The 26,774-nt window shown below is 42.8% G+C and overlaps 11 protein-coding genes across 12 annotated transcripts; 6 read left to right on the top strand and 5 right to left on the bottom strand.

Moving 5' to 3' along the window:
• Positions 1-2,476: 2,476 nt before the first annotated feature.
• Positions 2,477-3,315, bottom strand: Bcatx1. The gene is made up of 2 exons (XM_001557752.2): positions 2,975-3,315; positions 2,477-2,812 (listed from the first exon to the last, which is right to left on the bottom strand). The coding sequence occupies exons 1-2, from the start codon at positions 3,105-3,107 to the stop codon at positions 2,643-2,645; spliced, it is 303 nt and encodes a 100-aa protein (XP_001557802.1). The 5' UTR covers positions 3,108-3,315; the 3' UTR covers positions 2,477-2,642.
• A 404-nt stretch (positions 3,316-3,719) lies between these two features.
• Positions 3,720-6,376, bottom strand: Bcrqc1. 2 transcript variants are annotated; one of them, XM_024692718.1, is made up of 3 exons: positions 6,359-6,376; positions 5,233-6,166; positions 3,720-5,186 (listed from the first exon to the last, which is right to left on the bottom strand). In XM_024692718.1, the coding sequence occupies exons 2-3, from the start codon at positions 6,104-6,106 to the stop codon at positions 3,853-3,855; spliced, it is 2,208 nt and encodes a 735-aa protein (XP_024548499.1). In that variant the 5' UTR covers positions 6,107-6,166; positions 6,359-6,376; the 3' UTR covers positions 3,720-3,852. The 2 variants fall into 2 exon arrangements, with proteins under 2 accessions (XP_024548499.1, XP_001557801.1); XM_001557751.2 differs by having other exon boundaries at positions 5,233-6,376.
• A 53-nt stretch (positions 6,377-6,429) lies between these two features.
• Bcptc5 lies at positions 6,430-8,899 on the top strand. The gene is made up of 3 exons (XM_001557750.2): positions 6,430-7,460; positions 7,510-8,502; positions 8,558-8,899. The coding sequence occupies exons 1-3, from the start codon at positions 6,766-6,768 to the stop codon at positions 8,667-8,669; spliced, it is 1,800 nt and encodes a 599-aa protein (XP_001557800.1). The 5' UTR covers positions 6,430-6,765; the 3' UTR covers positions 8,670-8,899.
• Positions 8,900-9,292: 393 nt separating this feature from the next.
• On the bottom strand, positions 9,293-11,137 carry BCIN_04g06280 (hypothetical protein). Its single transcript, XM_024692717.1, has one exon. It carries the CDS (start codon positions 10,972-10,974, stop codon positions 9,469-9,471), a length of 1,506 nt encoding a protein of 501 aa, XP_024548498.1. The 5' UTR covers positions 10,975-11,137; the 3' UTR covers positions 9,293-9,468.
• Positions 11,138-11,262: 125 nt separating this feature from the next.
• On the top strand, positions 11,263-14,166 carry BCIN_04g06270 (hypothetical protein). Its single transcript, XM_001557748.2, has 3 exons — positions 11,263-11,890; positions 11,953-12,519; positions 12,598-14,166. Exons 1-3 carry the CDS (start codon positions 11,318-11,320, stop codon positions 13,831-13,833), a joined length of 2,376 nt encoding a protein of 791 aa, XP_001557798.2. The 5' UTR covers positions 11,263-11,317; the 3' UTR covers positions 13,834-14,166.
• A 1,120-nt stretch (positions 14,167-15,286) lies between these two features.
• BCIN_04g06260 (hypothetical protein) lies at positions 15,287-16,564 on the top strand. Its single transcript, XM_001557747.2, has one exon. It carries the CDS (start codon positions 15,522-15,524, stop codon positions 16,461-16,463), a length of 942 nt encoding a protein of 313 aa, XP_001557797.1. The 5' UTR covers positions 15,287-15,521; the 3' UTR covers positions 16,464-16,564.
• A 39-nt stretch (positions 16,565-16,603) lies between these two features.
• Positions 16,604-18,543, bottom strand: BCIN_04g06250 (hypothetical protein). Its single transcript, XM_024692716.1, has 4 exons — positions 18,132-18,543; positions 17,907-18,074; positions 16,810-17,856; positions 16,604-16,758 (listed from the first exon to the last, which is right to left on the bottom strand). The coding sequence occupies exons 1-4, from the start codon at positions 18,354-18,356 to the stop codon at positions 16,705-16,707; spliced, it is 1,494 nt and encodes a 497-aa protein (XP_024548497.1). The 5' UTR covers positions 18,357-18,543; the 3' UTR covers positions 16,604-16,704.
• Positions 18,544-18,972: 429 nt separating this feature from the next.
• On the bottom strand, positions 18,973-20,356 carry BCIN_04g06240 (hypothetical protein). The gene has a single exon (XM_001557745.2). It carries the CDS (start codon positions 20,160-20,162, stop codon positions 19,092-19,094), a length of 1,071 nt encoding a protein of 356 aa, XP_001557795.1. The 5' UTR covers positions 20,163-20,356; the 3' UTR covers positions 18,973-19,091.
• Positions 20,357-20,506: 150 nt separating this feature from the next.
• On the top strand, positions 20,507-22,288 carry Bcfhg1. Its single transcript, XM_024692715.1, has one exon. It carries the CDS (start codon positions 20,869-20,871, stop codon positions 22,168-22,170), a length of 1,302 nt encoding a protein of 433 aa, XP_024548496.1. The 5' UTR covers positions 20,507-20,868; the 3' UTR covers positions 22,171-22,288.
• A 679-nt stretch (positions 22,289-22,967) lies between these two features.
• Positions 22,968-24,653, top strand: BCIN_04g06220 (hypothetical protein). The gene has a single exon (XM_001557743.2). It carries the CDS (start codon positions 23,114-23,116, stop codon positions 24,413-24,415), a length of 1,302 nt encoding a protein of 433 aa, XP_001557793.1. The 5' UTR covers positions 22,968-23,113; the 3' UTR covers positions 24,416-24,653.
• A 41-nt stretch (positions 24,654-24,694) lies between these two features.
• Positions 24,695-26,608, top strand: BCIN_04g06210 (hypothetical protein). The gene has a single exon (XM_024692714.1). The coding sequence runs from the start codon at positions 24,792-24,794 to the stop codon at positions 26,436-26,438; it is 1,647 nt and encodes a 548-aa protein (XP_024548495.1). The 5' UTR covers positions 24,695-24,791; the 3' UTR covers positions 26,439-26,608.
• Positions 26,609-26,774: the final 166 nt, after the last annotated feature.

Genomic DNA, 26,774 nt, shown 5'->3' with positions numbered 1-26,774 from the left:
ACCTCGAACCCATCGATTGAGTTACTTATATACCACACCAGCAATTAAAGCATAAGATCTTGGATGTAGAAAGAGATGTGTGATGTGCGGCCTTGTTAGGCATCTGCCATCTATGCACCCACAGCAACCTTCCCCTCTTATCTAAGCGATAGCCGCAAGAAATGACATCATATTTATCACTCATCGCCAGATATTCATTGTCCAAGCATTTAAGTCTTCTTTCAAAATTACAATGAAAGACCATAATCTAGTGTATGAATAAGCCCGAGAGAAAAGCTCATGAATACATGTGAAGTTGTGAACCGGAAGTACGAATTAAAAATAAAAAAAATATCAAGTGTGCCTTACTATCTCTAAGCTCTACTTGTTTACCCACACATCCAGCCACCCGCAAAAGTGTATAGATTACAGCGATGACAAGTGACGGAAATCGACATCAATTGCAAGCAGAATGATAACGGCAAAAAGACAACTCCCCAAATCCTGACAACGAAACTGACTAAAACTCAACTCGCTACCGGCTAAAAAATCAAAATCATGAATCGGCTCCGCCGCATCAGAATCCTTAATAAACAGTACAATCTATCTTCCTCAAGATTCACAACCCATCTTCTATTCTCTGCACAAGATTCTCAGAGCCCGTGGCCTGTTCTGGAACAGTTTTAGCATTGCTGATAATTATAGCGACTCTTGAGTTGAGTTCTACATTTCTTGCATAATGCAGAAAACTGAAAAAATATCAAATAGTGAGTGAATAACACGCAATACAAGTCAATTGTATACTGACACTATGAGATTCTTTCAACACTAACTACGTATGAATGGTGGAGCGAAAGTCTACTAGCATCAGAGAAACATTCACTATTTGGAGAATAGCTAGATAGGTTCTGCAAGTGGTATTCGCACTGTAAATTGGATATTGAATGTACGTGTATAAAGGAAACTCTCGCCCTGTCCTTTTGAGACCATAGAGTAAAACAGTGTAAGGTACCAAGTCGGCCATATTTTTCATGGCCTGCTGTAAAATTTCAGCGTAAAAGCATCCGTCTATTCTCAGGGGGTACTCTTAAGTATCTAGTCCGATGCATTATTATAGTTTGAGCTTGAGATAAGAACAACAATAAGAATAACCCTAAGAATGATAGCAGCAACAAAATAAATCACAAACCAATAAAAGCACAACGAAACAATGCCAACGACAACAAAAATCACCATCCGGCACAAACTACCCCCGATCGCCTTCTCTCCCTTCTCTACCCCCTCTCAATCTCCTGCAACACTCTTCCACAAACGATTCTTCAGCCCAACTCCCCAACCCACCAAGCACCCTAATTTTATAAGCGGATGAGTTCATATCCAACAATTGTGGTAGAACTCTCCTTACTCATTGACTCAATATATATAGATTACGAAAACTCTGTGTTCTTAAGCTTCCAATAAGGAGATTTCTTTCTGCATCCTGTCCACAATCATAGTGAGTTCCAGAGAAAAGAAATTCCTAAGCAATCATTAACTTTCTGGTATGCGAATCCTGAAAGAGGCAGGGAAACAAATTTGGAGATAGTGTATTCACCAAGAAATATGGGTAGAACATTTATACTGATTATCGGGCAAATGTTCAGCATAACGGGTAATTCTACCCATCCCCAAGAAGAGCCAAATAGCAACCTCCAGGATTTCACCAATAAATATCAAAAACCCCTCCTCTATCACGCCACACCCACTATTCAACCCTGCGAATCCTCAAACCTCTCATATAAAAGACTCTTCTCCCATCACACACAAGTAGCAAGAACTACATCAGAATAATCGATCTTGTCTCCAGGACGAAAGGTTTACCGTGCAAGATCGATACATCGCATTCTAATCACCATATCCAAGCCCTAACGGATAGTACGCAATATCACCTATTCCTCGCAATCTCCCATCCAGGTGATTGGGGGATGAGACTCAGAAAAAATGACAGTAATAAACGTAAGATTATAGGTATATTAAACGAGTAAAAGAGACGTCTCAACGACAATAGAAAGCATCTGGGAGTGGTAAAGAAGAAAGACCGCAGAATCACGCAATGCACTATCCATTACTCAAAGGAATAAAGCTACAAGAGAGACTACCACAGTGATTGAGAATTCCCTGAATTGAAATGCTAAAACCTCTACCCGAGCAGTTGCTGAAGAAGCTTCTGCTTTCAATTAACAAAATTCTAGATACTTCTCCAGTTCGTAAAAATCGCTTGATATATCTATACGCAATTAAAATCTGGTGTGGTCCATTGTTTACAGCCATTGTTGCCCGTGGGTAATTTTACATCGAAAAATCACAGAGTTATGCTGCGCTGGTACTACCAGTCATGCCCTCATCAACGCAATTCTTTCCCCTCTCAACATCCAGTCTTGACACGACACAGAAATTGGACTGGGGGGAAATGCAAAGCAGCCCCCAGTACACCCCACCAAACATCATCACCAGAACATATCAAGTATAGGTCATTATTTCGTATTGATATCCTCCGCATTTAGCAAAACCCACGTAATCTGTATCTTAATCTACCAGTGTCTCTCTGCCGCATGTGTATGCGCATCCCATCATCTGCCATCAACCTCTCGCGAATCTATCCCTCTTTCCTTCTCTCTATCCCCTTATTCAGTCTTGATAGTGACAATATCCTTGCTGACTCCATCCACCTCCGCAGTATTAATCTTCTTTCCCGTCTTTGCGATCTTCTCATACACGGTATCGAAATCTAATTCTGGCTTTCCGATAACTGTTGCGGTTTGACCTTTGAGATCTACTTCGTATGCGCGGACACCTATTCTCTTAGTTAGTGATCTTCTTTTATGCCAATTTTATGATCAAGATAGTTGACAAGCATGCGAAAGCAAGTTGCGCAGAGCTCATATATTGCGTGCGCGAAGCAAGAGAGGAGAAGAGGTGTAGGGCGTCAAAGAACGAGGAAAGGAAACAAACTCACCATCCAACTTCTTCAATACTCTATCAACAGCTCCAGAGCATCCTCCACAGCTCATCGAAATGTTGAACTTGTATGTATGGTCGCCCTCCTCTGCGATCAATGGAGCTGGTGTGTTTACTCCGGTGTCTGCCATTTTGTCTTATTTCTTTATATGTTCTTATCGTGCTTCCGAAGATGTGTTGAAGTAAATGTACGAAGAATTGATCTTCAGCTCGTAGATGCAGGTAGGTAGGTATTTCAAGTGGAGTGAAGTAAAGTGTCGAGTCTATGAATTCGAAAGTAGCAAGAGGAAGAGGATGCGACGACGGATTATTATAATACTTTCGAAGATGCGGAAAGGCTGAGAGGGGCACCTGCACTGATAACGCAATGCGCTCGCTTAGAAATCACAAAGCCGATGGACCCTGGCCTGGCGCCAAACAAGGATGAAACTTGCTCAGAACAGATCATTCATTCACTGGCTGAGTCGGATGGCCGTCACATACACGGGGATTGTAGAACTCCATTCGGCCGCGGACGGATATTGCTTTTTCGGTGGTGTGAGGTGTTATGGAACATTTTGAGCATGTTTTTCAAGGGGTAGAATCCGCTTCGTTAATATGAATATTGGCAAATTAATATCAGGAGCGGGTATCATAGGAGATATTGGGCAAGGAGGGTTATTCAAGATCGCCTCTGAGCGTAAGCTATTTGATTATACGGTTGTCTCGTCTGAACATGCAGCAGAACATACAACTTGCAATCATGAGTGCAGGTATAATATTTGTGCGCACTGATACCACGGGTACGAGTAACATACATCTGATCTGCGGTGAAGATCGTATTTTTTTTGCTAAAATTGCTATCTAGCTGCAATATACAGATATGAACAATTTCATCTAAGCCAAGCCATGCGTTTCTTCATCGTCATCCACATCTTCGACGCGTGGCTGTCTATTGTGCCTATCTTGTCCCTCTGGGTCTACCAAATCCGGCGTTGAATCATTGCCATCCTCCTCAGATTCAGAATTGCCCTCGAGATTTTCCGGTGATCTCCAGAAGCCAAGATATTGCAAGATTCTTGAAGCTGCAGAAAGTGATGGTCCACGTGGCTGCACTAATTCTTCTTCATCATTTCCCTCTAGTTCTCCTTCCGGTAATCCTTCTGCAAAATCTCTTAATCGTTCAAGTGCTTCTGCTTCATCCTCAACTTCATCGCCAACACCGATATCATCGCCCCCTGCTCCACGACCTCGGAATGCTTCCAATCCTGGAAACCCTGGCATGAGTCGCGCGAGAGCCGCGAGCGGATCATTGAATCTATCTTCAACGGGTTCGTACTCATTCCCTAAAGTTCTTCTTTGAGATGGATAAGAGAGGGTATTTGAATAGGGTGGTAATGGATCTGAATCGGAGTTATTGCTTCGGTGAAGAAGTTTCGATGGGACGAGACTCATCAAATCTGGTTGATTTTCCAAATAGACAAATCTCACAACATCAAGATTCAATTCCTTGACGTCCGATAGCAGGGGGGTTTTTGATAAATCGGGCTTATCAATAGTATGTGCGATTTCCATAAGTAATGCAGTAGACTCGGTAGTATTCCAAAGATCTTTTGTTTGGAGAACATATAATTGCGTGAAGAAAGTATCAGAATCAGTCGGTGGTTGTGTACCCCAAATCGATGGAGGTGCGTCAAGGTTTAATTCTTGGAATAGTCGACAGAATAGCCAAGGTACCTTTTGCATAGATTCCGATAAAAGACTTCTACATTTGACTGCGTCCTTAAGTTGTTGCGCAGCCAGAGCGAATGATGGTTTGGCGTAATTTATTGTGTTTGCCCACTCAGGTATATTTTGACTGGCAGCAAAGTCTAAAAGCCATTGAAACTCATGTGCACGTAAGGCAAGATGGTGTATCATCCATCTCATGCAATATGGATCAGTTTCGGGATCCAAACTCAACAGCAGTTTTGCCCATTCAAAAGCAGTTCGATAAGTTCCCTTCATGATCAGAGATTTGATGTAGTGATATCCGGCTAACCAAAGCTCTCGATTCTCTGGCCTACTGAAATCTAATCGAGCCTTACCTTTGGCCAATTTAGTTCCAAAGGATGATAAAGAGATTCGGCCGAATGTAAACAGAGCTCTTTCCACAAGATCCGATGCTAGAGAATGGTCGCCCTGATTTTTTGCGATCTTGCTGACTTGGAGAAGGAGTGAAATGTTGTACGCTATCATTGATCAGTTAAAGCTATGTGAGGTATAGATTGTACTCACGATATCTCACAATGTATCTAATAAGATTTTGTGGATCACCCATTTCAACGAGACCTTGAAATGTTTCTTGCACAGATTGGTATGATTGATCGTGTACAAATCTGTATTCTATAGTGCCATCAACCACATCTTGATTTTCGACAACTTCCATCGTTAGTCCACCGGAGCTAGATTTTGGCCATTCATCCTTCCCTTGTATGAAGAGGTTACGTCGCAAGGTAAGCTCTGGAAGTCCTTTGCCAGGTTGATGGCGTCCTTTCAAAACTGTCTCTAAATCCATTTCCTGATTATGTTGTCTTCTTCTTGCCCCACGGCCAGTAGGTCCTCCAGGGTCCTCATTCGACTCTGTGGCAGCTCGTCCAAATAAGCTTCGCATTTCGTTTGCAACTTTAAGGTGCTGCGTGTTGATGCCCAGGAGAAAGCAAACTCTCTCGTATTCTTCATCCACTTCGATTGAACTTGTCATATTCGCAGCATTTGGGTTCTTCAAATTTAATTCCTTCAAAGCTTGATCAATGTCATCCAAATCATCCTTCGGTTTAGCTTCAGCAGTTTTTGCAGAGTCTTTTCCTTTGCCAGCATTCTTTGCCTTCTTCTTCTTTTTTGATTTTTTGGGTTTTTTCGCCGTCACAATTGGAGTAGGTTCACTCAATTCTTCTTCGGTCGGTTCTTCTTCCCCGACATCCTTAGATTCGTCATCGTCTTCTAAATTTTCTAACGCTGCGAAATTCGCAAACAAACTGGGCTTTGATTGTATAGGCTGTGGCTCTTCATCGGATTCTTCTTCTGCTTCCTCCTCCTCTTGAGCTTGAAGTTTGGCTTGTTGCTCCAGCTCGCGCTGTTGTTGTAACTTTCGCAATTGTCTACTCGACATGATGAGGGTAGTTGTGATTTGATTAATGCCAATGAATATCGAGATGTATGGGGAGTAAACCTATAAGAATGGGAATGGCAATGAATGTGCACGAAATGGAAAATAATAATGGCGGTACTATTCTATTCTAGAATCATCACTCGTCTGTCCCAATAAAAATTGAACGGGGAATGACGCATGCGATTCCCTTCATTCGTACATACATCTGGTAGTCTCGAGCTAGTGGGGTTGATATCGGGAGAGATTGCTTACCTAATTGCGTGATTGGTCATGTTTCGGCCTGAGCAGATCCATTTTACTGCTGGCAAGACCTCGCAGTTTCTGATACACAGACCCAGTATGAAGTAGTACATAACAGAATATCATGAATATTTACCTACCCAGTCTCCCCGTATGTTGTTGTGTTGACAGGAAGAATACCAGCTGGTCACTCGTCTTCAATACCTTTTCTTGCGTTTGATCTCCTCTACCTACTCCCATTCCCCATCCCGCTCTCTCAATCGTTGTAACATCAGCACAACACCAACCACCCACCCCTCTTTAGGTCCTGGCAATATCCGGGGTACGACCAAAGCGCCATCTCGGAAATCAAGCTTAGCTAAACCCCCCAGAAACTCAGACCTTGGGAATTTCCGAATCACCAGAAATCTTCATTTCCAATGCGTCGAGTAGCATTACAAGCAATTCGCACGGCGAGACAATTACCTGCTCTTCGTAGCACCCGTGGCAGCATCTTTCAACCATCAAACTATGTTCTAAGTGCACGATATTCTTCCGGTAGAGCTCCTATTCCCAAATCATCAGCATCATCAACTTCACCACTTCAAACTTCCGTCATCCCAGCCTCGATGTATTGGCGAAGGTTTGGTCTGGCGTTTGTTTCAGGCTTGGTTGGATATGGCGCGTGGTATACATACAACGGAGACGGAACTCTCGCCCAAGAAGCCAGTCCAACTTCATCAGTACAACAATCCCGCGGCTTCTCGACTAGCACTATCTATTCAACACCGATCGGGCCCGAAGAGACCGCGGATGCTAGAAAGGCTGTAATTGTCAGCACTGAAGGTCTTTATACTGACACAATTGAAGGTCCAATTTCAAAGGATACCGACGATTCTGGGCGAAAGGTTTTAGAAATGTTAACACCAGAACAAGCAACTTCAAAATTGAGAAGAAATGAGGAATCTTATTTTGTCGGCCGTGGCAAAGGAGTTGTGCGATACGATGTCGTTCAAATTCCAAGCAACGACCCAATCGAGGACGATCATTCTGAAAAGATTATTGAAACCAATGAAGCAATTGCTGGACAAGCACCGTCGGATTGGATGTTTTGGGGTGTATTTGATGGGCATTCGTATGTTTTTTATTCCAACTTACAACTACAATGACTAACATCTCAACAGAGGCTGGACTACTTCTGCGAAATTACGACAAGTATTGATCAATTATGTCGCTAGAGAGCTCAATTCTACCTACCAAGCCTCTCCCAACCCTTCTACCGAAGCCATTGAGGCTGCGATGAAGACCGGTTTCACTCGACTCGACAATGAGATTGTACATGAAAGTGCGCAGAAAGTAATGAAGGGCAATTCAAAATTGGTCGCAGCAGAACTGTTAGCTCCAGCATTATCGGGATCTTGTGCGCTCCTTTCCTTCTATGACACAAACACTGGACTTTTGCGCGTCGCATGCACAGGCGATTCACGCGCGATCTTGGGAAGACGAAGTGATAGTGGGAAGTGGACTGCCAAAGCTTTATCAATCGATCAAACTGGTAGTAATCAAGATGAAGAAGCTAGAATGAGAAAGTTGCATCCTGGAGAGGATCATGTCATTAGAAATGGCCGTGTCTTGGGAGGTCTCGAACCAACTCGCGCATTCGGCGACGCAACTTATAAATGGACTCGTCAAGTTTCAGAGCGCCTTAAGGAATCTTTCTTTGGGAGAACGCCATCCAGCCTTCTTAGAACCCCGCCATACGTCACTGCGGAACCTGTAGTAACAACTACTAAGATTCAACCTGAGAGTGGAGACTTTGTTGTAATGGCTACGGATGGACTTTGGGAGATGCTCTCAAACGAGGAAGTAGTCGGTCTAGTGGGACAATGGATTGATAAACATTCAGCCGATTCAAATGGAAATTCAGCAAGTTCATGGACAAAAATGTTTACAGCATCGCAAAAGGGATTACCTGTAGAAACAAGTAAAGATGATGGCACAAGTGGCCAAAAGGCTCCAATTCGACAACGTCAATGGGGGGTAACGGAAAGTGATAGATTTGTTGTTGAGGACAAAAATGTCGCCACACATTTGGTACGAAATGCATTGGGTGGAAAGGATAAGGATATGGTTTGCGCTTTACTGTCGCTACCTGCTCCTTATTCTAGAAGATATCGGTATGTTACGCTCTCTATTTTGTCTTTTCATATAACCATGCTGAAAAATACGCAGTGATGATCTTACGGTCGAAGTCATCTTCTTCGGCAATGGACCAAAATCTGGCGATATTATTGTCAACAAGGAAGCGAGCGCGAGCGCAAATAACGTCAAACCTAAACTATAAAACAATTTTAGATTCGAAGAAAAAGATCATTTCTATTTTTCTGCATGTATTATTAAGCATTTAGCTTTGACATTGGATTTTGGGGAGGACGAAGGGAACGATTGGTATGAACGGATGGTGGTAATATACCCAGAGTACTCGTTAGTGAGTTCAAAAAAGAACCGAATTCATGAATGAACTCAAACTATTACTAGCTATATTTGCGAATAGTATATGAATTCTTCGGAGCATGGTTTTGGTGCTGATATTTTGAGGATTTCAATGCGGATATGAAAATGAGTGTGTCTTTACTGACGCTTAGAAATTTGTAAAGGGGGTTCAAGGAATCCGAGAGAGAAGTACTCTGTTGATATTACTAGTGGTCGTGCTCAGGAATCTTGCTAGCTATGAATTTATGGGCTGATATACCTATCTGTCTACTCGGTACTATTTGTTAGTTGCAAATGTCTGACATCTAGTATTTAGCGACAGGAGAAGCAGAGCGATCTCGAATGCTATTCGTCAAATTCCGTAGATGGCCTTACAGATTAACACTTGAGTACCTGTTGACTTCATTTTCACTACCCCTTCTCTCCCCAAAATCTGATGATTGTTTATTTGTCAAGCAATACATGCATTGAAAGTGGTCACAGATGGGTTTGACGCTAAATAGGTAGGTTAGGGTATAAATGTTTACTTTGCCAATCGACTCGAGAGTGGACAAGCTCGAACTTTCTGAAGTTCAACTTGATACGTTGAAAAAGTGCCCATTTAAAATTTTGGGAGTGTAACTACAGACTTATTTGGCCATGCGACAATCCTATCCCCCTCTCCGTCCCTCCTTGACTCTCCTTTCTCTCAACTCCTGCAAAAATTCTTCGTTTCTCCTGTCCCTCGAAGCGATGATGTGCTTATCAAAACGCCCTTTCTGTTGACTAGAAACATAGTTGTAGTATCTATTCCTCTCTTTTGAATCGTGAGCTCTTGGTTCCAGTTCCTTTCCCAACTTCTTTCTCATGTTTCCGAGCTGGACCTTGACCTGTACAAATTTTTCAAAGGTAAGATTCAACGCCTCCATCTGGTTGGAAATCGTCGGAAAATTGGTTAAATCTACATTTTCTTTGTTGTCATCAACGCTTGAAATTTGCTGCAAATCTTCCACAAGACGTTCGATTTGTGCATTAGCATCCTTGAGCAATACATCAATGTATATGATCAACAGGTTGATCGTTTCCTCATGGCCCCCCCAAATCTTGTCTTTATTCTTGCCTTCTAGACTAAATCGATTGAGCAATTGGTATGCCGAGGGAAAATCAAAATTATCCCATCCCTGCTTTGTTGCTTCTTTGGTCATACTAGTCTCGGCTTTCCTCAATGCTTTTTCGAGATCTTTCCTCTCTCGAACGGCTGAGTCAATATTTTTTGAAATCCCACTTTTTATCCTCCATACATCTCTTATCTTTGCTTCCAACCGTTTATAATGGTTGATCCAAACTTCTCCCACTTTTTTGCAATTTTCTGCATCCAGATTGGCAAGTTCACCTCCAGGTTTGACTTTGCCAATTTCTTCCCTGAGTTGATTTGTTTCTTGTTGAAAGAAGTTTACATAAACATCTAAGACCTTCGAAAGCCCACCAATCTCTTCGGAGACTGTCCAGACTTGATCTCGAAAACGTCGAATCTTAGTACTTAGCTCTAGTGAATGCTTCGACAGTTCTGGCAGACCATCTCTCAGTCTGTTGAGTCCATATCGCGAATCCAAGTATGCGTCTTTCGCGACATCGAGTTGAGGACCAACATCTAAATTTGCGAGACCATACAATGGACTGACTAACTCGTAAGGCTCAAATTGACGTGAAATGCGATTATCTTGCCCACTAGTTTTTTTCTTTTCTCCCAGATCCTCTTGTTCTCTCCCGTGAATGTATTCGTCTTCTCTTTCGCCCATGAATTCTTCTTCCAGGGCGAAACGAACAGTAATAACAGAGATGATAAAGAGAATTACATGGATAAAAATGAGTACCTTGATGAGTCTTGTTATTGAAATGTATTCACGACAGGCGGTACTGAATTTAGACCATAACGTTTTCATGTCGGCTAGCTTCTGTCGCCATGAGGTCTGTCTTTTTGGTGATTTTATTTCTTTGGGAAAGGCCGGGAAGGAAACCTTTTTTCGTGGGTTGGACATTATGATTTTAGAGGCTCGTCGGGTGCCCGGCTGTGAGGTCTTGGAAGATTGAGGGGATTGGGGGGATTGAGGAGATTGGGGGGGAGTGAAAAAATTCAGGCTAGTAGGGGAGGGACTAACGGTGCCGATTGTAGACATGATATTTGAGAATCTGATCAACTAATAATTGCATAGGATAAACTCATGGTCTGTGATGGGATCAAAATATAGAGAAATTCTTGCTTTGAGAGAATATGGAAGGTCTTTATGTTATTTTCTTGTCCGGATTGAGTAATCCAGCAATACGTCTTTAAGCTATTTCGTCAGTCTATAGCAACTTGACAAAGACTCAGATTTACTATGCAATATCAGTAATGCTATCAATCTGGTATTCAGTCAACTTAAAAATCCTTTGTTGCTATCATTCTTGATTGATTAGTAAAATTTGATGTACGCGGAACAAAGATGAGTGGCATGTTTTTGCGCACTACTAACAACTGCCATGACCAAACAAAGAAAACGTTGTGATCTACCATACAAACGCGACCACAGTAAGGGGAACAAATTTATTTCTTACAGATATCCCCGAAAGCTTTGGAGAACCATAAAGCCGCCAACCATGGCGCAAAATAACCCAAGCCAAAGTCGCAATGTCCCCAAATATGGCGCCTGGTCAGGAAATCCTCAAATATCGGGGCTCACGCCCCTTGCCCCTATTTTCCCCAAAACACAAATGGATCCTGCAGATCTTGTTCTCCGAAACAGAATTGAAGAGTTTCAGCGAGAGCAATTTGATGGATTTACCTCTCGAGAATTGGCGGATATGGATGTTATCACCGACAGGCACTTGAAAGATTCTACTTTAAACAATCCCATCATGCCACTCTTTCAACAGCAGAGATGGGAAATAAAACCCCATCAGCCGGATTTGACGAGGGATCATATGTATCCGCTGATAATCGATGGAGTGCAGAGGGGAGATTGGTCAATGCATAACCCGCTGGTTTATGAAAAGATGAAGCCGGTTTTGCAATTGGCTAGTAGAACTATAACAAGCATGTATACATTACCGTGGGTAGGAACTGATCTGCTGAAGAGCATCTAGAACTTATTGTTAGGAGCTGATTTAGATAATAGTTCGCAGCTCTAATATTCGGTAAAAGAGTTCCTATAGATCCAGCGAGGATTCGTTCAAGAGATGAAGTGCCAGATAATTTGGTTTCATTCCTCCCATACAATATCACAGATTACAGTTTTGTTCAAAATAGAATGAAAGAGGTATTTGAGGATCTAGAAGAAACCTGGAATTGCAAATTCGGCTTCATGTCACCCGATGAAGATCCTCGCGGTCCCGAATATCCCATCGATCCCGAAGATACACTTCCAGATAGTGTATATGGTCTTACTGTAACAAATTATCAGTACATGGAGTACCACGAAGCGGAAAATAAGAAATGGCAGATTTACGTATGGCTTGCTTATTCAAGGTTACAATCGTTGTTTAGAAATGATTTGACTACTTTGGAGAGAAAATTAGTGGAATGGGCAGCTGCTATTACACTTGTGCATGAGATTGTTCATGCGATTAATTTCGTTTGTCCGAGAGTAGATGGGACGAGTGTGGAAAATCCGGATGATGAGAATCCGCCGTGGTTCTTTGATCAGGAACCGTTGGCTGAAGCGGGGTTTAGTTTTGAAGTTGCTGTGAGTTTTTTGAGGCTTTTTTGAGGGGTTTTTTTTTCCTGGAATTTGAATTTTTAAAGACTAATCGTGGCTCGATAGTTAAATGGAGGAACTGTCCGTTCTTTTACTACGGTGAGAGGAATGCCATATGGGCATTGGTTTGAGACGGTGTGGCCATCGGTAGAAAGTCAGGATCTTTGTGGATCGAAAAGTATTACGTTAATGAACCCTGGACCCTTCGATTATCAGGAAAGGTTTCCAATACCGGCTTCTTTTTATGAAGATATGCAGCAAAGAGAGTTTTGGGATTATATGGTACATAGATTTGGACACAAACTGTTTCACTATCGATCGATCAACCACGGCGTTCGTCTGAATTTCGACATATATAAACATAACAGAACGCCAATAAAGTTTAGAGATGTATCGACTATACGCATAGGCCCGGTGTCTCATCAGTTAGGACAGAATCATGAAGTTCTGAGAGAGAGGTGGGAAAGTGTCCATACAATAATCGGTGCGCAAGGCGAACCCGAAGAGAGGAAAATTGCTCAAAGTTTCGGAATGTCTTTATTGCAAAGTTCCAAGATCGAGAATTCATTCTGGACTCACGAAGAAGCACAGCGGAGAGGTGTTGCAGCTATATTTGAACATCTCAAGAAACAGAGCGTTTCGGAAGAAGAGAGACTCTCCGATTTCACTCACTTGATTGGATTCATTCGGACTATTGTACAGAATCACAAGAGTAAGATTGATGCTTTATTAAAATCTGGGCAAGCTGCGATTCCGCAAATCCAAATCCCCTCGGAAGAGCGTCGAAGAGCGTTACTTACTTGGAATAGAGGAACATCGATTTTCGTAAAGCAATGCTCCCAACAATTTCCGAACGCTTCAGAAGGCCATAAATTCCAACTTTCGACGCTTGGGCTCAGTCTTGAAATCCTCCGCTTACAACTTTTTTCTCCGAATCTCCAAACTGAAACTATTAAGTCCGGACCCGATTTCATGGAATTGGCTTTACTGCTGCGTCTACAGGATTTCTTTCACAAAGGTGATATAATTCCGTGTCGAGATATCGTGAAGAGGATTAGGGAGATAGATGGATGTTCACTTTTTGCAAATATGTGCGTTGTGTGGATGGAAACGACGATTTATGAAGGGTCTGAAACGGATTTGGATAGAGTGAAGAGTCTGGGGGTTTTTGAGGTAATGGGGACTTGGTGGAGAGAGTTGTGGGAGAAGAGTAGTGGGGGGGAGTGGGAGGGGATGTTCAGAATTTGGGAGTTGGTGAGAGTGGAGGCGGAGAGGAGGGTGATGGGTGCGCATCACATGTAAGGGGTTGGGGATGTATTTGAGATTCTTGATGGTAACTATTAGATAGAATAGTTTAGACACTTTCCACGTGGAAGAATCGGCTGCGTTATGATTTCTTTTTGGCTGTGGTGAATGTTCATATTTCATGTAGTCTGGATTTTGGCCATTCGTTGCATAGTCTACACGGATCATATGCTTCTTAAGAGATTATGACATGAATAAACTTCCATATAATCAAGTATTGAATCAAAAGAGAATAAATTCTCGCAGAAATTCATGACTCAACCGGGTCTATTTCATATAAATGCCTTTGACAACTTCACTACATCATCAATTACATTTCCGACTTGATCATAAGAAACTAAGTAAATGCACTCGCTATCCTCTAATACACAATACATGCCATGCCATACATTTGAGAGTGTTTCAAATTCCCAAAAGGCTTCATGAAATATCAGGAAATTAATTCTTGAAACGTTCGTATGTCATGGTTTGAAGTGAATACACTGGGAAATCTAAATGAATCTAATCATCTTGAACGGGTTCAATAGCTGAAACAGATCTGAGAGTCAGAACGTATCTCAATTTTTGACTTGACTTTACACTATGATCTGGATTCGTACAATGAAATACTCTAGATATCTGATACGAATTTTGACTATTAAGTATACACTCGAATATTTCTTTCAGCTTTATACAATCAAGTGTATCCGACATCTTAAAACAATTAAATCTTTGTGAAATATTTGAATAATGAGGAAATTTCGATAACTGAATTCAATTTGGAGAATTATGGATATCTCAACTTCTTACATGGTTTCATGATATCAAATGCATGAAATACATTAAGACAATCAAGCATATGTAAAGGGTTTGGATAATGAATGTATCTCAATATCTTGAACGGATTATAGCAATCAAAAGTATCACAATATATCACTTAGTTCCATAACATTAAAGGTACCAAGTACCTCAAGACAATTCAATGTACACATCTGATTCGCACAATAATATGAAATCAATCCATCAATTCAATTTGAACAATCAAAATAAATCATTCTTCAAACATAACTTAATAACTAAACATCTACTATTACATAGAATAATGATGTAATACCTCTCGAGAATTAGACATTCCATTGACATTAGCTGTCGCTTAGAGTAAAAGGAGTCGAGAAATGATAAACAAACCTCAACTGTCAAACCTAAACAACTTTCTTTGGTAATTGCATACAGTATCTTGTGCTAATAGTTGATTTTATGATTAAATGGTGTTGCATTTGTTGTTTTGAACTGTCTAGTCTTTCAAAATGGTCAAATATATGTCTGGGAAGTAGGCAATAACTGATTCGAGGTTGTCGAGCTTAACATTTAATCTATCTCAGCTTCTGAGAGGATCAGATCGAGTGCAATCAAAGATTCGTAATTTGTTTTCTTACTTATTAGGCTTTTGAGACCAGGATGACGTTCTCTTGATGATTGATCTGTATTTCTGTAATAAAATCAATGTGCTATTGTCCCAGATTATTGTACTGAAGCATGATTTTGCATTTCTTACAGTCTAAATAGAGACTATTCGAGATTATCTCACTTTCAAATGAGATTCCACATGTTTAATCATCAAAATCAAACATTTCCAGCTTGTAGATATACCATTTCAAGCAATCAACCCACCCACTAACTCCCTTTCACACCATCCCACCGTCAAAATGAACGATACCCACTACCAATTCGCACCTGGTGCACAACCAGCGCCCTACCAACTCCCAGGCCGTATAAATATCCAAGCTGCTCCCCTTCCAGCCTATCCTCTCTACTACCTAGGTCTCCCAGTCCCGCAATTCGCAACTCTCACACAAGCCAACACCTGGACCAACCATCCCATCCTGCACCCCAGTTTCGGTCCTCACCCCCTCCCCGACGACCACCCCAGCGTTCCCTATCCAGCCGAACCTGGCATGCAATGGCTCGGCTACATTGCTCCTTCTCCCGGCCGTCATATCCCAATAGATAACCCCGCGCATTATATAAATCCATACGATATTAACGGACCTCGTGGTTTTCCTCCACACATACCTCCAGCACATGGTCTGGCATTTCTTCTTCCTATTTCCCCTCAAATCACCTACCAACAACCAGCTGGTCATCTAGCTCCTGCGTTACGACCACCTCATCCTCCTCCACATGATTCTCGCTTCGCACCTCCTGCTCCTATTGGTTATCTTGCTGGTGGTCTTCCAGGCCTTCAGAACAGCCTTCTAAATACCAGCCATGGTTTAATCGGCGCTCCTATTGCCAATCCGATGGCTAATCTAGCTGTTATTGGCTACTATGACGAGAACCATCTGGTAGCGCTGGAAAATCAGCGAATCTTGGGCCAGATCTGTGTTTCGCATCCAACAGAGACGATGAACGAGTTCTGCGAGGATACCAGAAGAGAATTGGAGAGTTTGCGACCTGATTTGGAGATAGAGCGCGCTACTGGTGCTTCTTTGAGTAATTTTGCTCCTAGCAGCTTCGATAACAGTAGTACTGGTAGTGGTGGAATGAGTGCTGGAGAAGATATAGATGGTAGGGATGATGAGAATACAGATATTGGTGTGAGTGACGAGGAAATTCTTAGCGATAGTGACATGGATTACGAAGGATAAAGCCGTTTTGGCAGGTCTCTTTGTGCTTCGAGCACACTTATAGGTACTTTAGATCGTTTTTTATACTTTTCAAAAAGAAGTCGGACTCCAGAAAGAGTTCAGACCCTACAGATAGCTTCATCATATACGAAATTCTCTTTTGAGCTATTGTTGATGAATCCGCAGAGTAGTTCTGTGGGCAAAAGTACGTACAAGAAAACGCCTCCCTTTTTACGATCAATGAGATAGGAAGTATACCATCTCAATACTGGCCACACCATCCCGTGCCAGCAAGTAAATTAAAAGGATAATAAACCTACAATTGCAATTAGATTTTAAACAGTCTCATGGAGAGGATTAGACTTACACTAGGTAACCCGCTCACAAATGGCACTTCCATCCCACCATACTCATCTACCATTACATTTCTACAACTCAATACATCCGTCACTATCGATCCAGCTTCAAACCCCACATTCTCAATCTCGACTGTATAATCCTCTGCACTCTCACCGATATTGTTCAGCACCATTAGACTCATGCATTTCTCATCTCCCCTCCGAAACGCAATATTGTGCGGATCTGAGTAAGCGATTTGGGTTTGATAAGTAGCATATGTATCCGAGCGTGCTATCGCCAAAGAACGTATAGCGTTCAATTGTTTGACCAGGACATAAAGTGGGGAAGTAGTATCGTAACCTGTAGGCCATATGGGTTCACGATCATAAGGGTCAGTTGCGCCATGGAAATGCTGTTCTTGCCCTTGATAGATAATTGGTATACCATCTGCTAACATCGTATATGTGATGATGTTTTTAGCTAACGTGAGGTCACTAGTGTAATTTCCGAAGCGCGGTTGATCATGGTTCTCGGTGAAGGATCCCAGAAGTGTCGTGTCTTTACATTGATAATTCTGGGATTGTAATTGTCCTATTAAGTTCTCTGATGTTGCAGAGGTGTTGGAAAAGAATTTTGTGAGTTGGAAGTATGAGGCATAGGAGAGAAGCCCATCTATGTAATCTTGGTAGGGACATAGATAATCTACGTCTCCATCTGCCACTTCGCCAACACAATAAACACCGGCGGTTTCATTGAATAAAGGCCAAAAATCCTTCTCTACATGTCTAACAGTGTCCACTCTCAATCCGTCAATTGAGTAGTTGGCTACTAGTGACTTGATCCAAGTAGTATGGAGATCTCGAACATCTTGTCGAGTAGTGTTTAGATCAGGTAATGGATACCGCTCCGTTCCAAGCTCGCATAGTTCAACATTTGTCTGATTGTTGTAATCATTGATAAAGCAGACACTGTGAAAGTATTTGCTGTCATTGAATGGATTCATGATGCTGAAATCAACGTTATGCGCAGTATCATCAGATCCCATATGGTTCGCCACGACATCAACCATCAAATACTACCAGAATTAGCTTTCTTTATCTGTGCAAATTTCTTGTTCAGTCTCACCATTCCTCGATCATGGAGCGCGGTAGCTAGCGCTTTCAAATCCGCTGCGTCTCCGAAGTGACTGTTTAGACCATACAAATTCTGAGCCGAATACCCATGAAAGCCGCGACCTGGATCCCCAACTTGTTCAACAACTGGTGATATCCAAATTGCTGTGAACCCCATATCCTAATAGCCTATTAGCACTTGTAATTTTACCAATATGTGATTGCACTACTCTCATACCTGGATATAATCGAGCTTGTTAATTATGCCTTGCCATGTCCCACCACAGTATCCCCGAGTTTGAGAAGGGCAATCCGTAGTATTTGAAACATCTGTTCTTGCAAATCGATCTGTAAATACTTGATATATTGAACGAGTCCTCCATTCGTCGGGCGTTGCTGATTGAACGCCGTTTAACGAAGCGATGCCTATCAAGGCGCCCAACAACATTTTCGAAAATCCCATTTTCCGGCTTTTCTTCTATCGCGAAAAATGAAGAGAATTACGGAAATTTTCGTGAAAAGTACAATTTGTAGAACTTTTACTAGATCATTTGCAGTTTCACTGTATTAACAGTACAACAAGAACTATCGTGAAGAAGTACTTGGAACAAATGTGCCCGGTACAAATGTCATGCACGAAATAAAACCTCACAGAAAACCACACAGGAAGGAATGTACGGCATAAAGTGTGGCCATTGGCAACCAATATAGTAACCCTACGTAGGTAGGTTTGTGATTAAAGGTACGAATAAATCCTTTCAGAAGGTTACACTCCCTAGCTCCCCCAAATGGGAAGGTCGCAGAAACATGGTTGGCGATCCTTCTGCGGACGACCCACCTTAAGCGAAGTGCGATCTGTGGAAAACCAACAGACCTGCACATCATGAATTCCCCTTCCGGAGTGCTCTTGTTACAATTTGTTTTTGAGAATAGGTACCAATGCTCGAATATCGGTCAAGAAGCAATCGGTCCGATGCGAACTAAATGCTGCGGATGTCACATTTGTAGTATTGTAGTTTCATTGCGTGTCCCGGGCCGGAAACGGGAGGAAGCAGGAGAGGGAAATGATTGTACTCAAATGTCTCAGATGAGATTTAAATGGTTGGGAATTGGTTCATGTTATGTATATGATGCAAAAGAGAAAGCCTTAGTTAGAAAGGCTGTTTACTTTGTGTAGTTGCAATTGTTGCAATTGTTGTTACTCAAAGATTTCGGAAACCTCTTTCCTTGTTTTTTGAATGATCTTCTCAGCCGACATTACTTCTTTTATCAGCCCAACCCCAGTACCAGAATATGCAACCATCCTGCCTTGGGAGCCCCAAGCCTCATCACCATCTTTTAACTCTTCCTTATATAAGCGAACATTTTCTTCGTCTGTCATTCCAGCCTTCTCGTCTTCATGGCTTTTATTGAGTAAGGCGCGACCATCATATTGCGTTGGCCATCCCACTATTGTCTTTATTCTGTCGCATAAAGTAGATCTTCCGGTACTAACACCACCATCGACTGCTTTCACGAGTTCTTTTTGCCAGCCTTGAGGAATAGCTGCTTCTTCAGATGCTAAAAACCTGGTACCCATCACAGCTCCCGTCGCTCCCAAACACAGAGCAGCAGAAACACCTCGTCCATCCATAATTCCACCAGCTGCAATCAGTGGTATAGTTGTCGATTCCGATTTTTTATCTTCAAGCGCATCTGCAACTTCTGGAAGCAATGATATAATACTGGCTGATTGAGCTAGACCATGGCCACCAGCATCGGAACCTTGAATGACCAAGACATCAGGTCTCGCCATTTCCACAACTTCCAAGGCTTCCTTGACACTCCCAACTTGCACCCAAATTGAAATTTTCCCGTCACCAATGGATCTAAGCTCTTGAGCCCATTCTTTCAAATCTTCGGTTGCATGCGGTGCGTAAAGCCACACCGCTGAAGGTTTGTGCTTTTTTACAGCCTCAACAGCGACGCTGAGTTTGCAGTGCCAATTCAGGAAGCCCATCCCAATGGGAAGACGATCAAATGTCTCAAGTTGGGATTGTTCCCGACCGGCAGCTTTTAACAATGACTTCGTGGTGGCAACTCTTTGATCAAGATCCACTCCATCATTACCGCCTGGAAGAAATCCTATCCCACCCGCCAGGCTCACATTTGCGGCGAGAGCAGGCGTGGCAGCACCAAGCATCGGCGCCGAAACAATGAGAGGAAACTTAACCCATGGAAAAGCCTCTAGCATGCGTTGCTTTGTTATTTGTAAAGGTATCGGCGACATTCTGTTTAGGTGTGTATCGCACAGGTTATTGTTGCTTTAGACGTTTCCTTTCGACAACTTCATGGGTGATTTGTGTTTGAGTGAAGGTTGGAAGTGTCTGGTGGTCGGAAATGTGTAATTTATAATCAAATCACAAATCCCCGTATGACTTGCCTCGATTTGAATGATTTGAAGTAAACCCAGTCGAATTCTTCTGGTGGTGCTTTAATTTCATGGTGTAGCATTGGTTTGTAGCTGTGTAAGCTTACTAATCTCGCAAAGGGATCGGACGCACGCGGGGATGTCACGGGCCGTGATTTACCCGCAGTATTGTATTCAAATTCAAATGTTCAACCCAATTTTCCGAAGTTGCCCGGTGCGCCCGGTGCGTTGATAAACATTGATAACGTCCCTAGAAGATGAGATAGACATCTCCCCGGAGATGCTTCACCCCCTGGTGGATATCGTACATAAAGGATCAGGACGCGACCTTTTTATTTCAGCGATATCCCTCACTCGGCTCCCACAAACATGACACTGTTTGTCGTGATGGACCAATTGCAATTGAGGTATATGTATGATTAGAGTGCAATACGATGAAATCAGGTCATAAAATTTTCGTGCTCACGACGGGGGGGCGATTCTACAAGCACCACTTAGTAGCTGTGATGCTGGAGGTGGAATTCATACATAAGGATGCTGGAGCCAGTGTGTCCAGAATGTTTATATGTCCAGAATCACCAGAGCCGGAAAACAACAACACAGTCTACTAGACAATTCAGATCTTAAGATGGCACTCACACCTCAACAAATCGACATCATCAAGGCTACAGTGCCTGTGGTCCAAGAGTATGGAACCGCCATTACTACCACCTTTTACAAGAACGTTCTCGCCGCAAACCCAGCACTAAATAACATCTTCAACCAAACCAACCAAAAGAATGGAGATCAACCACGTGCTCTGTCAGGTGCTCTCGCTGCTTATGCGGCCAATATCGATAACCTTGCTGTACTCTCGGATGCCGTGGAAAGAATATGTCAGAAGCACGCCTCATTATTCATCCGACCAGAACACTACCCGATAGTTGGAAAATACCTGCTGGAGGCCATGGGCCAGGTACTCGGTGCGGCATTGACGCCAGAAATCCTAGACGCGTGGACGGCTGCCTACAACCAACTGGCTCAGATTATGATTGATAGAGAAATGCAATTATATCAAGAAGCCGGCGAGTGGAAAGAATGGAGGGACTTCAAGATCGCCAAGAAAGTCAAAGAATCCAGTATCATCACCTCTTTCTACCTAGAGCCCGTGGACGGAAAACCCCTCCCCCCTTTCAAGCCGGGCCAGTATATCTCAGTCCAAGTCCATGTACCAGACTTTGGATATTTGCAATCTAGACAATACTCATTGAGTGATCGTCCAAATGAGAAATACTACCGTATCAGTGTGAAGCGAGAGGATGCTGTTGTCCTCCCAGAAGCCAACACACCAGTCGAAGCAGGTGTGATTTCAAATATTCTTCACGATACCAAACACGAGGGCGATGTAGTCCAGGTATCTCCACCTCAAGGCGAATTCTTCCTCGATCTGCAAAAGAATACCGATTCTCCCGTAGTTTTGATTTCCGCCGGAGTTGGCCTCACCCCCATGGTATCCATCCTCAATACCTTGGTAGAAAGAGGAAGCGCGCGACCAATATCATACATCCACGCAGCACGCAGCAAAGAAGTAGATGCATTCCATGACCATGTCCAAGAAATCGCCACATCGAATTCAAATGTCCGTTCCTGGGTTTTCGTCAAGAATCTACCCGCCGACAATTATGGACATCCGGTCAAGGATCTAGCGGGACGAATGGACTTATCGAAAGTTAAAGACGCTGCGTTGCATTTGGATGATTCTACTACCGTGTATTTTATCTGTGGCCCGGGAGGATTTATGGATGATATGAGTAAGGTTTTGCAAACCTTTGGAGTGAGCGAAGATAGGATTAACCTGGAGGTTTTCGGCACCGGAGAAGCGCAGTGATAGGTGTTCGTCGTAATGCATGATGCATGAGAGATGGGAAGTGTACATAGAAGATTCCCAGAAGTTTAAACTCCACTAATATTTAAGATACCAACAAATACATATATTCTCGTAGCCAATTGCCGCATGTTTTTCACGCTCACATTTATAATCTCAGTGGATATCGTGATCTTCCGTATGCAATGATTGTGATGTGATCTACAATACATATGACACCACAGTACCATAGATTCAGGACTTTTAATATGGCGGCAGATTTCTCAACTCCTTATCTAAGACACGGTAAGTTCCCACACTGAAGCAATAAGTAGTCGATGTTTCATCTCAACAAGCTAATAACTCCCCAACCTCTACTCCAATAGGTTATTTGTCATCTCACCGTCGTAGGTGTCAAAGTCTTGTTGTAATAGATATGCAATTGTATAAGACATTGAGAAAAGTGGGGTATGCTAGCATTGAGAATTGCTTTATATACACCTTTTGATTGGGTTTCTATATAGATATAAGTTAGGGGTCTGTATTAGGAAAATTTTTAGATAGGGATTGGATCATTAGTTGTACAATATTGATCTATAGTATTGTGTGAAGAATTCTCCACCCCTTCTACACCCACGAGAACGATTTCTTCAGGGCCAAAGGATATTTATCCCGCTCCCCTAACTCCCCGCAATATCCGGGCGCGCATCATCCGAGTCAAAGATGTACGCATTGTTTGTGTGAGAATGTTTGTAATAATTACTGGAATCAATGGTATTTGGTAATGAGGTTTCATTATTTGGAGAAGGGGGGGAAAAAATGGTTGGATTTTAGTTGATTGCTAGCTATTAGAGTATATAAAGATTTTCTAAGGCCTGGTTGTGGTGTGGAAAATTGTTTTTCATAATACCATTGTTAAAGAGCTTTTTATCCCGCTACCCGCAGCTATACGTCTGATGATATAACTATGAATGACCACGAAAAGCAAACGCATGGTGCTCAATTCTCAAACACCAATACCGATGACGATTCCCATTCCCAAACCCCAAGCCCCAATTCAACAAATCCCGGCCCCCCTCCGGATGGGGGATTCACAGCTTGGCTGCACGTTCTTCTTATGCACCTCGTCTTCTTCAATAGCTGGGGTTTCGCAAACAGCTTTGGGATTTTTCAACAATACTACACCGTCAGCCTGTCTCAATCTTCCTCATCCATCGCCTGGATCGGTAGCGTTCAAGTATTTCTCCTGTTATTCGTCGGAGTGATAGGGGGTCGAGCGTCGGATGCTGGTCATTTCCATCTCGTTTTCAGGATTGGTGTGTTCCTGCAATTACTGGGTGTCTTTATGACATCTTTATGCAGGAACTACTGGCAAGTATTTCTTGCTCATGGGGTCTGTGTTGGTTTAGGGAATGGATTGACGTTTTGTCCTGCTCTGTCGGTTTTGTCTACGTATTTTGAGAAGAACAGGACGTTTGCTGTGGGCATTGCAGCGGCGGGGGGAGCAAGTGGAGGTTTAGTGTATCCGGCTGCTGTGCATGTGTTACTTGGAGAAGTTGGATTCGCGTGGACTTTGAGGATTGTAGGGTTTATTATGTTGGCAGCTCATGTCCCATCAATTTTACTCTTTAAGCCAAGATTACCTCCTTACACAGCGGGTGCTTTTGTTGAATGGACAGCGTTCAAGGAATCTGCATATACTTTCTTTACCATGGGGATGTTCCTCAGTTTCTGGGGACTGTATTTCGCTTTTTTCTATTTGGGAACATTCGCTCGCGACCGCTTGGGCGCTACGACTGAAACTTCCGTCAGTCTCCTGATGATTCTAAATGGGATTGGAATCGCCGGACGCATTATCCCAAACCTCATCGGAGACCGGATCACTGGACCGTTCAACATCGTCACCCCGTTGAGTTTTGCAGCATGCCTTTTAATCTATTGCTGGGCAGCCGTTGATTCAATACATGGAATGTATGCATTTGCTATCATATATGGATTTATTGCAGCTGCCTTGCAGGCGCTTTTTCCAGCCACTGCTACAACTTTGACGACGGATCCTGAGAAAACTGGGGTGAGGTTGGGCATGATTTTGAGTGTTGTTGGCTTTGCGTGTTTGACTGGTCCACCTATCTCCGGCGCGTTGATTCAGGCTGGAGGGGGAAGTTATCTTTATGCGCAGATCTTTGCAGGAACATCGATTGCGCTTAGTGTACTGTGTCTTGCAGCTTCGAGGGTATCAAAGGCTGGATGGGGTTGGGTGAAGATCTAGGTCTCCTAGGGTAAATGAATGATTTTAGCATCTTGAATTAAGACTCGTTCTAGGATAAAGAACAATAGATGAGATTCCCATAAGGCAAGAAATAGCTAGAATAGGATCATCTAGAAGATTGATAGATCTGAATTGTTGCTCTGTTGTAAGATTCGTCGAACAAGTGATAAACGAAGTTTCAGTGAAGGCCGAGGATTAACCAACAGCCGCTGCGAAATTACGTAATGCACATGCAGCAAATCGTCTCCACCATAGCTCTGCCATGTCAGAACATGAAATGGGCCCATGAAATGTGATCACTCAAGAAGGTAAGGAAAAATTTTGTCGTTTTATTTCAGTTATTTTCTTCTCTTTGTTAAAAGAACCCTTCGTTGCCATGTCAGAGTCACCATTGAAACGTAAACGCTCTCGAATAGCCTGCGAACCTTGTCGCGACCGCAAAAGAAGATGCGACGGCGGCCAACCATGTGATTCCTGTCTCCGATTCGAATACGAGTGTTATTACAAAAGCCATTCCGGGCATAGCAAAAAAGCTAGACACAACCATGAGCAATCGTCGTTGTCATTATCAGCTTCCGCAAAAGCAGACCCCTTACCTCCTCCGTCATTAGAAGCGAATTCCGGTGCAAACTTTGCCAGGCAATTGGCGTTGAAAATTGACCCTCAGAATGCACCGAGATTACATTTATTCTCTTGGAACATCGGAGAGAGGTATAGTACTTCCAGATCTAAGCGGGTTTCGACATTATCAACGGAAGATATATCGAGCACGGGCATCGTGGATGAATTGTCTGCGTTCTATTTCGAAAAGGTGGACATTTGTTACAATTTCATTGATCGAGCAAAATTCTTTCAACGATGGAAGGTTCGGCAACTTGTCAAGAACGAAAGAAAGCCATTCGATGCAATCTTGTTTGGGGTGACCGCGCTTGGAAGTCTTTTTTCTAATCGGGTTGCACCTTCCTTAGAACTGCAGCTTGTTGATTCTGCGCGGTCAATTCTAGATGAGTATTCCGGAGAAACACCAACAATAGAGACAATCACGGGACAACTTCTTAGAGTTGTTTATCTGCGTATGACAGCATCACCTCATGTCGCATGGATGTCTAGTTGTACGTTGATGCACATGATTGAAGCAGCAGGTCTTCATATCCCAACTCCCACAGATGATTCTTCGATACAATCAGTAGCAGACAGCAATTCAGAGTTACGATGGAGGTTATTGGGTGTAGCACAACATCTGAATACTTGGATCTCCTTCGATCTCGGCCGGTCTAGGGTCGTGCTCCAAGGAGGAGTGCCCTCGGTGCTCCCATATCTGAATCACCAAGATTCAACGAAAGAGCTTCTTAGCTTATTGCCCATGTCCGAAGCTTTGGATCCAAGTAATCAACAAAATGCATCAAATCTCGAGTCTGCATTCGTGCAAGTCTTGGATAGCAGCCACATACAACCGCCATCAGTAATGGGCCAGTGTAATCTCATGCTTTGCATCTACCGCCGTCTCCGCGCTTTGAATCTTACTGTCTCTCCGGAACTTTTAGATCGAGCTCTCACACTAATGAGTAAAAGCTTACGTTGTGCCAGAGAAATGGTCCGAACAAACTGTCCTTGGCATCACATGGCTAACGTACCCTTCCAAATTATTTGTACACTCCTCGCTATCGATAGCCGAGGTTCATTATCGAGACTGGGAGATGCAATGAAAACTCTTGGGGAGGTATCAGCGGCTTATGATACGAGTGTCATGAGAGAAGCATATAAAACTGCTCGATTGCTAGTTTTTCTTTCTCAAAAGAAGAAAGAGGATGATGCAAAGATGCTTAGTGAAGTCATGAAGGCCGATCCATCACCATCCGCTGACCCTACAATAGACAGAAGTACTAGTCAAGCGCTGCAGGATATTGGGTATGGTGATTCGTGGCTAGAATCACTTCTTGCGGGTGTACCTGGACTGGAAGATATTGACGAACAATTCGCAATGACTAATATGCCATGGACATTTCAAGGTTCAAACGCTTAAGGGTAGTAGTAGTAGTTTAAATCCATTTTTTCGACATTGCAAACAAAAAGGGCAAACTACACAGAGACCAAAAGTTTTCGGGCCATAAGACAGACCGAAAGATGACTTGAAAGATTACATCAAAAATATAGATTCAAATCAGAACATCAATAAAAGCCCATCTCTGTCCATCTTCGCGTACGATCACACAATTTTTTCACCTTGGGGTGAAATCAGACATGAATCTCACATTTCTTAAGCCCAATATCCAACATCACCTGTCAAGATATCGTTCTGTTCAATCTATCTTTGTCCGTACCACTTGCTTTCTCACATCTCATCTCCCGCAATCTTGTC

The sequence above is a fragment of the Botrytis cinerea genome, chromosome 4 (assembly GCF_000143535.2).
Source record: "Botrytis cinerea B05.10 chromosome 4, complete sequence".
In the NCBI taxonomy this organism is placed as follows: Eukaryota; Fungi; Ascomycota; class Leotiomycetes; order Helotiales; family Sclerotiniaceae; genus Botrytis; species Botrytis cinerea.
This window is presented reverse-complemented; position numbering and strand designations above follow the sequence as displayed.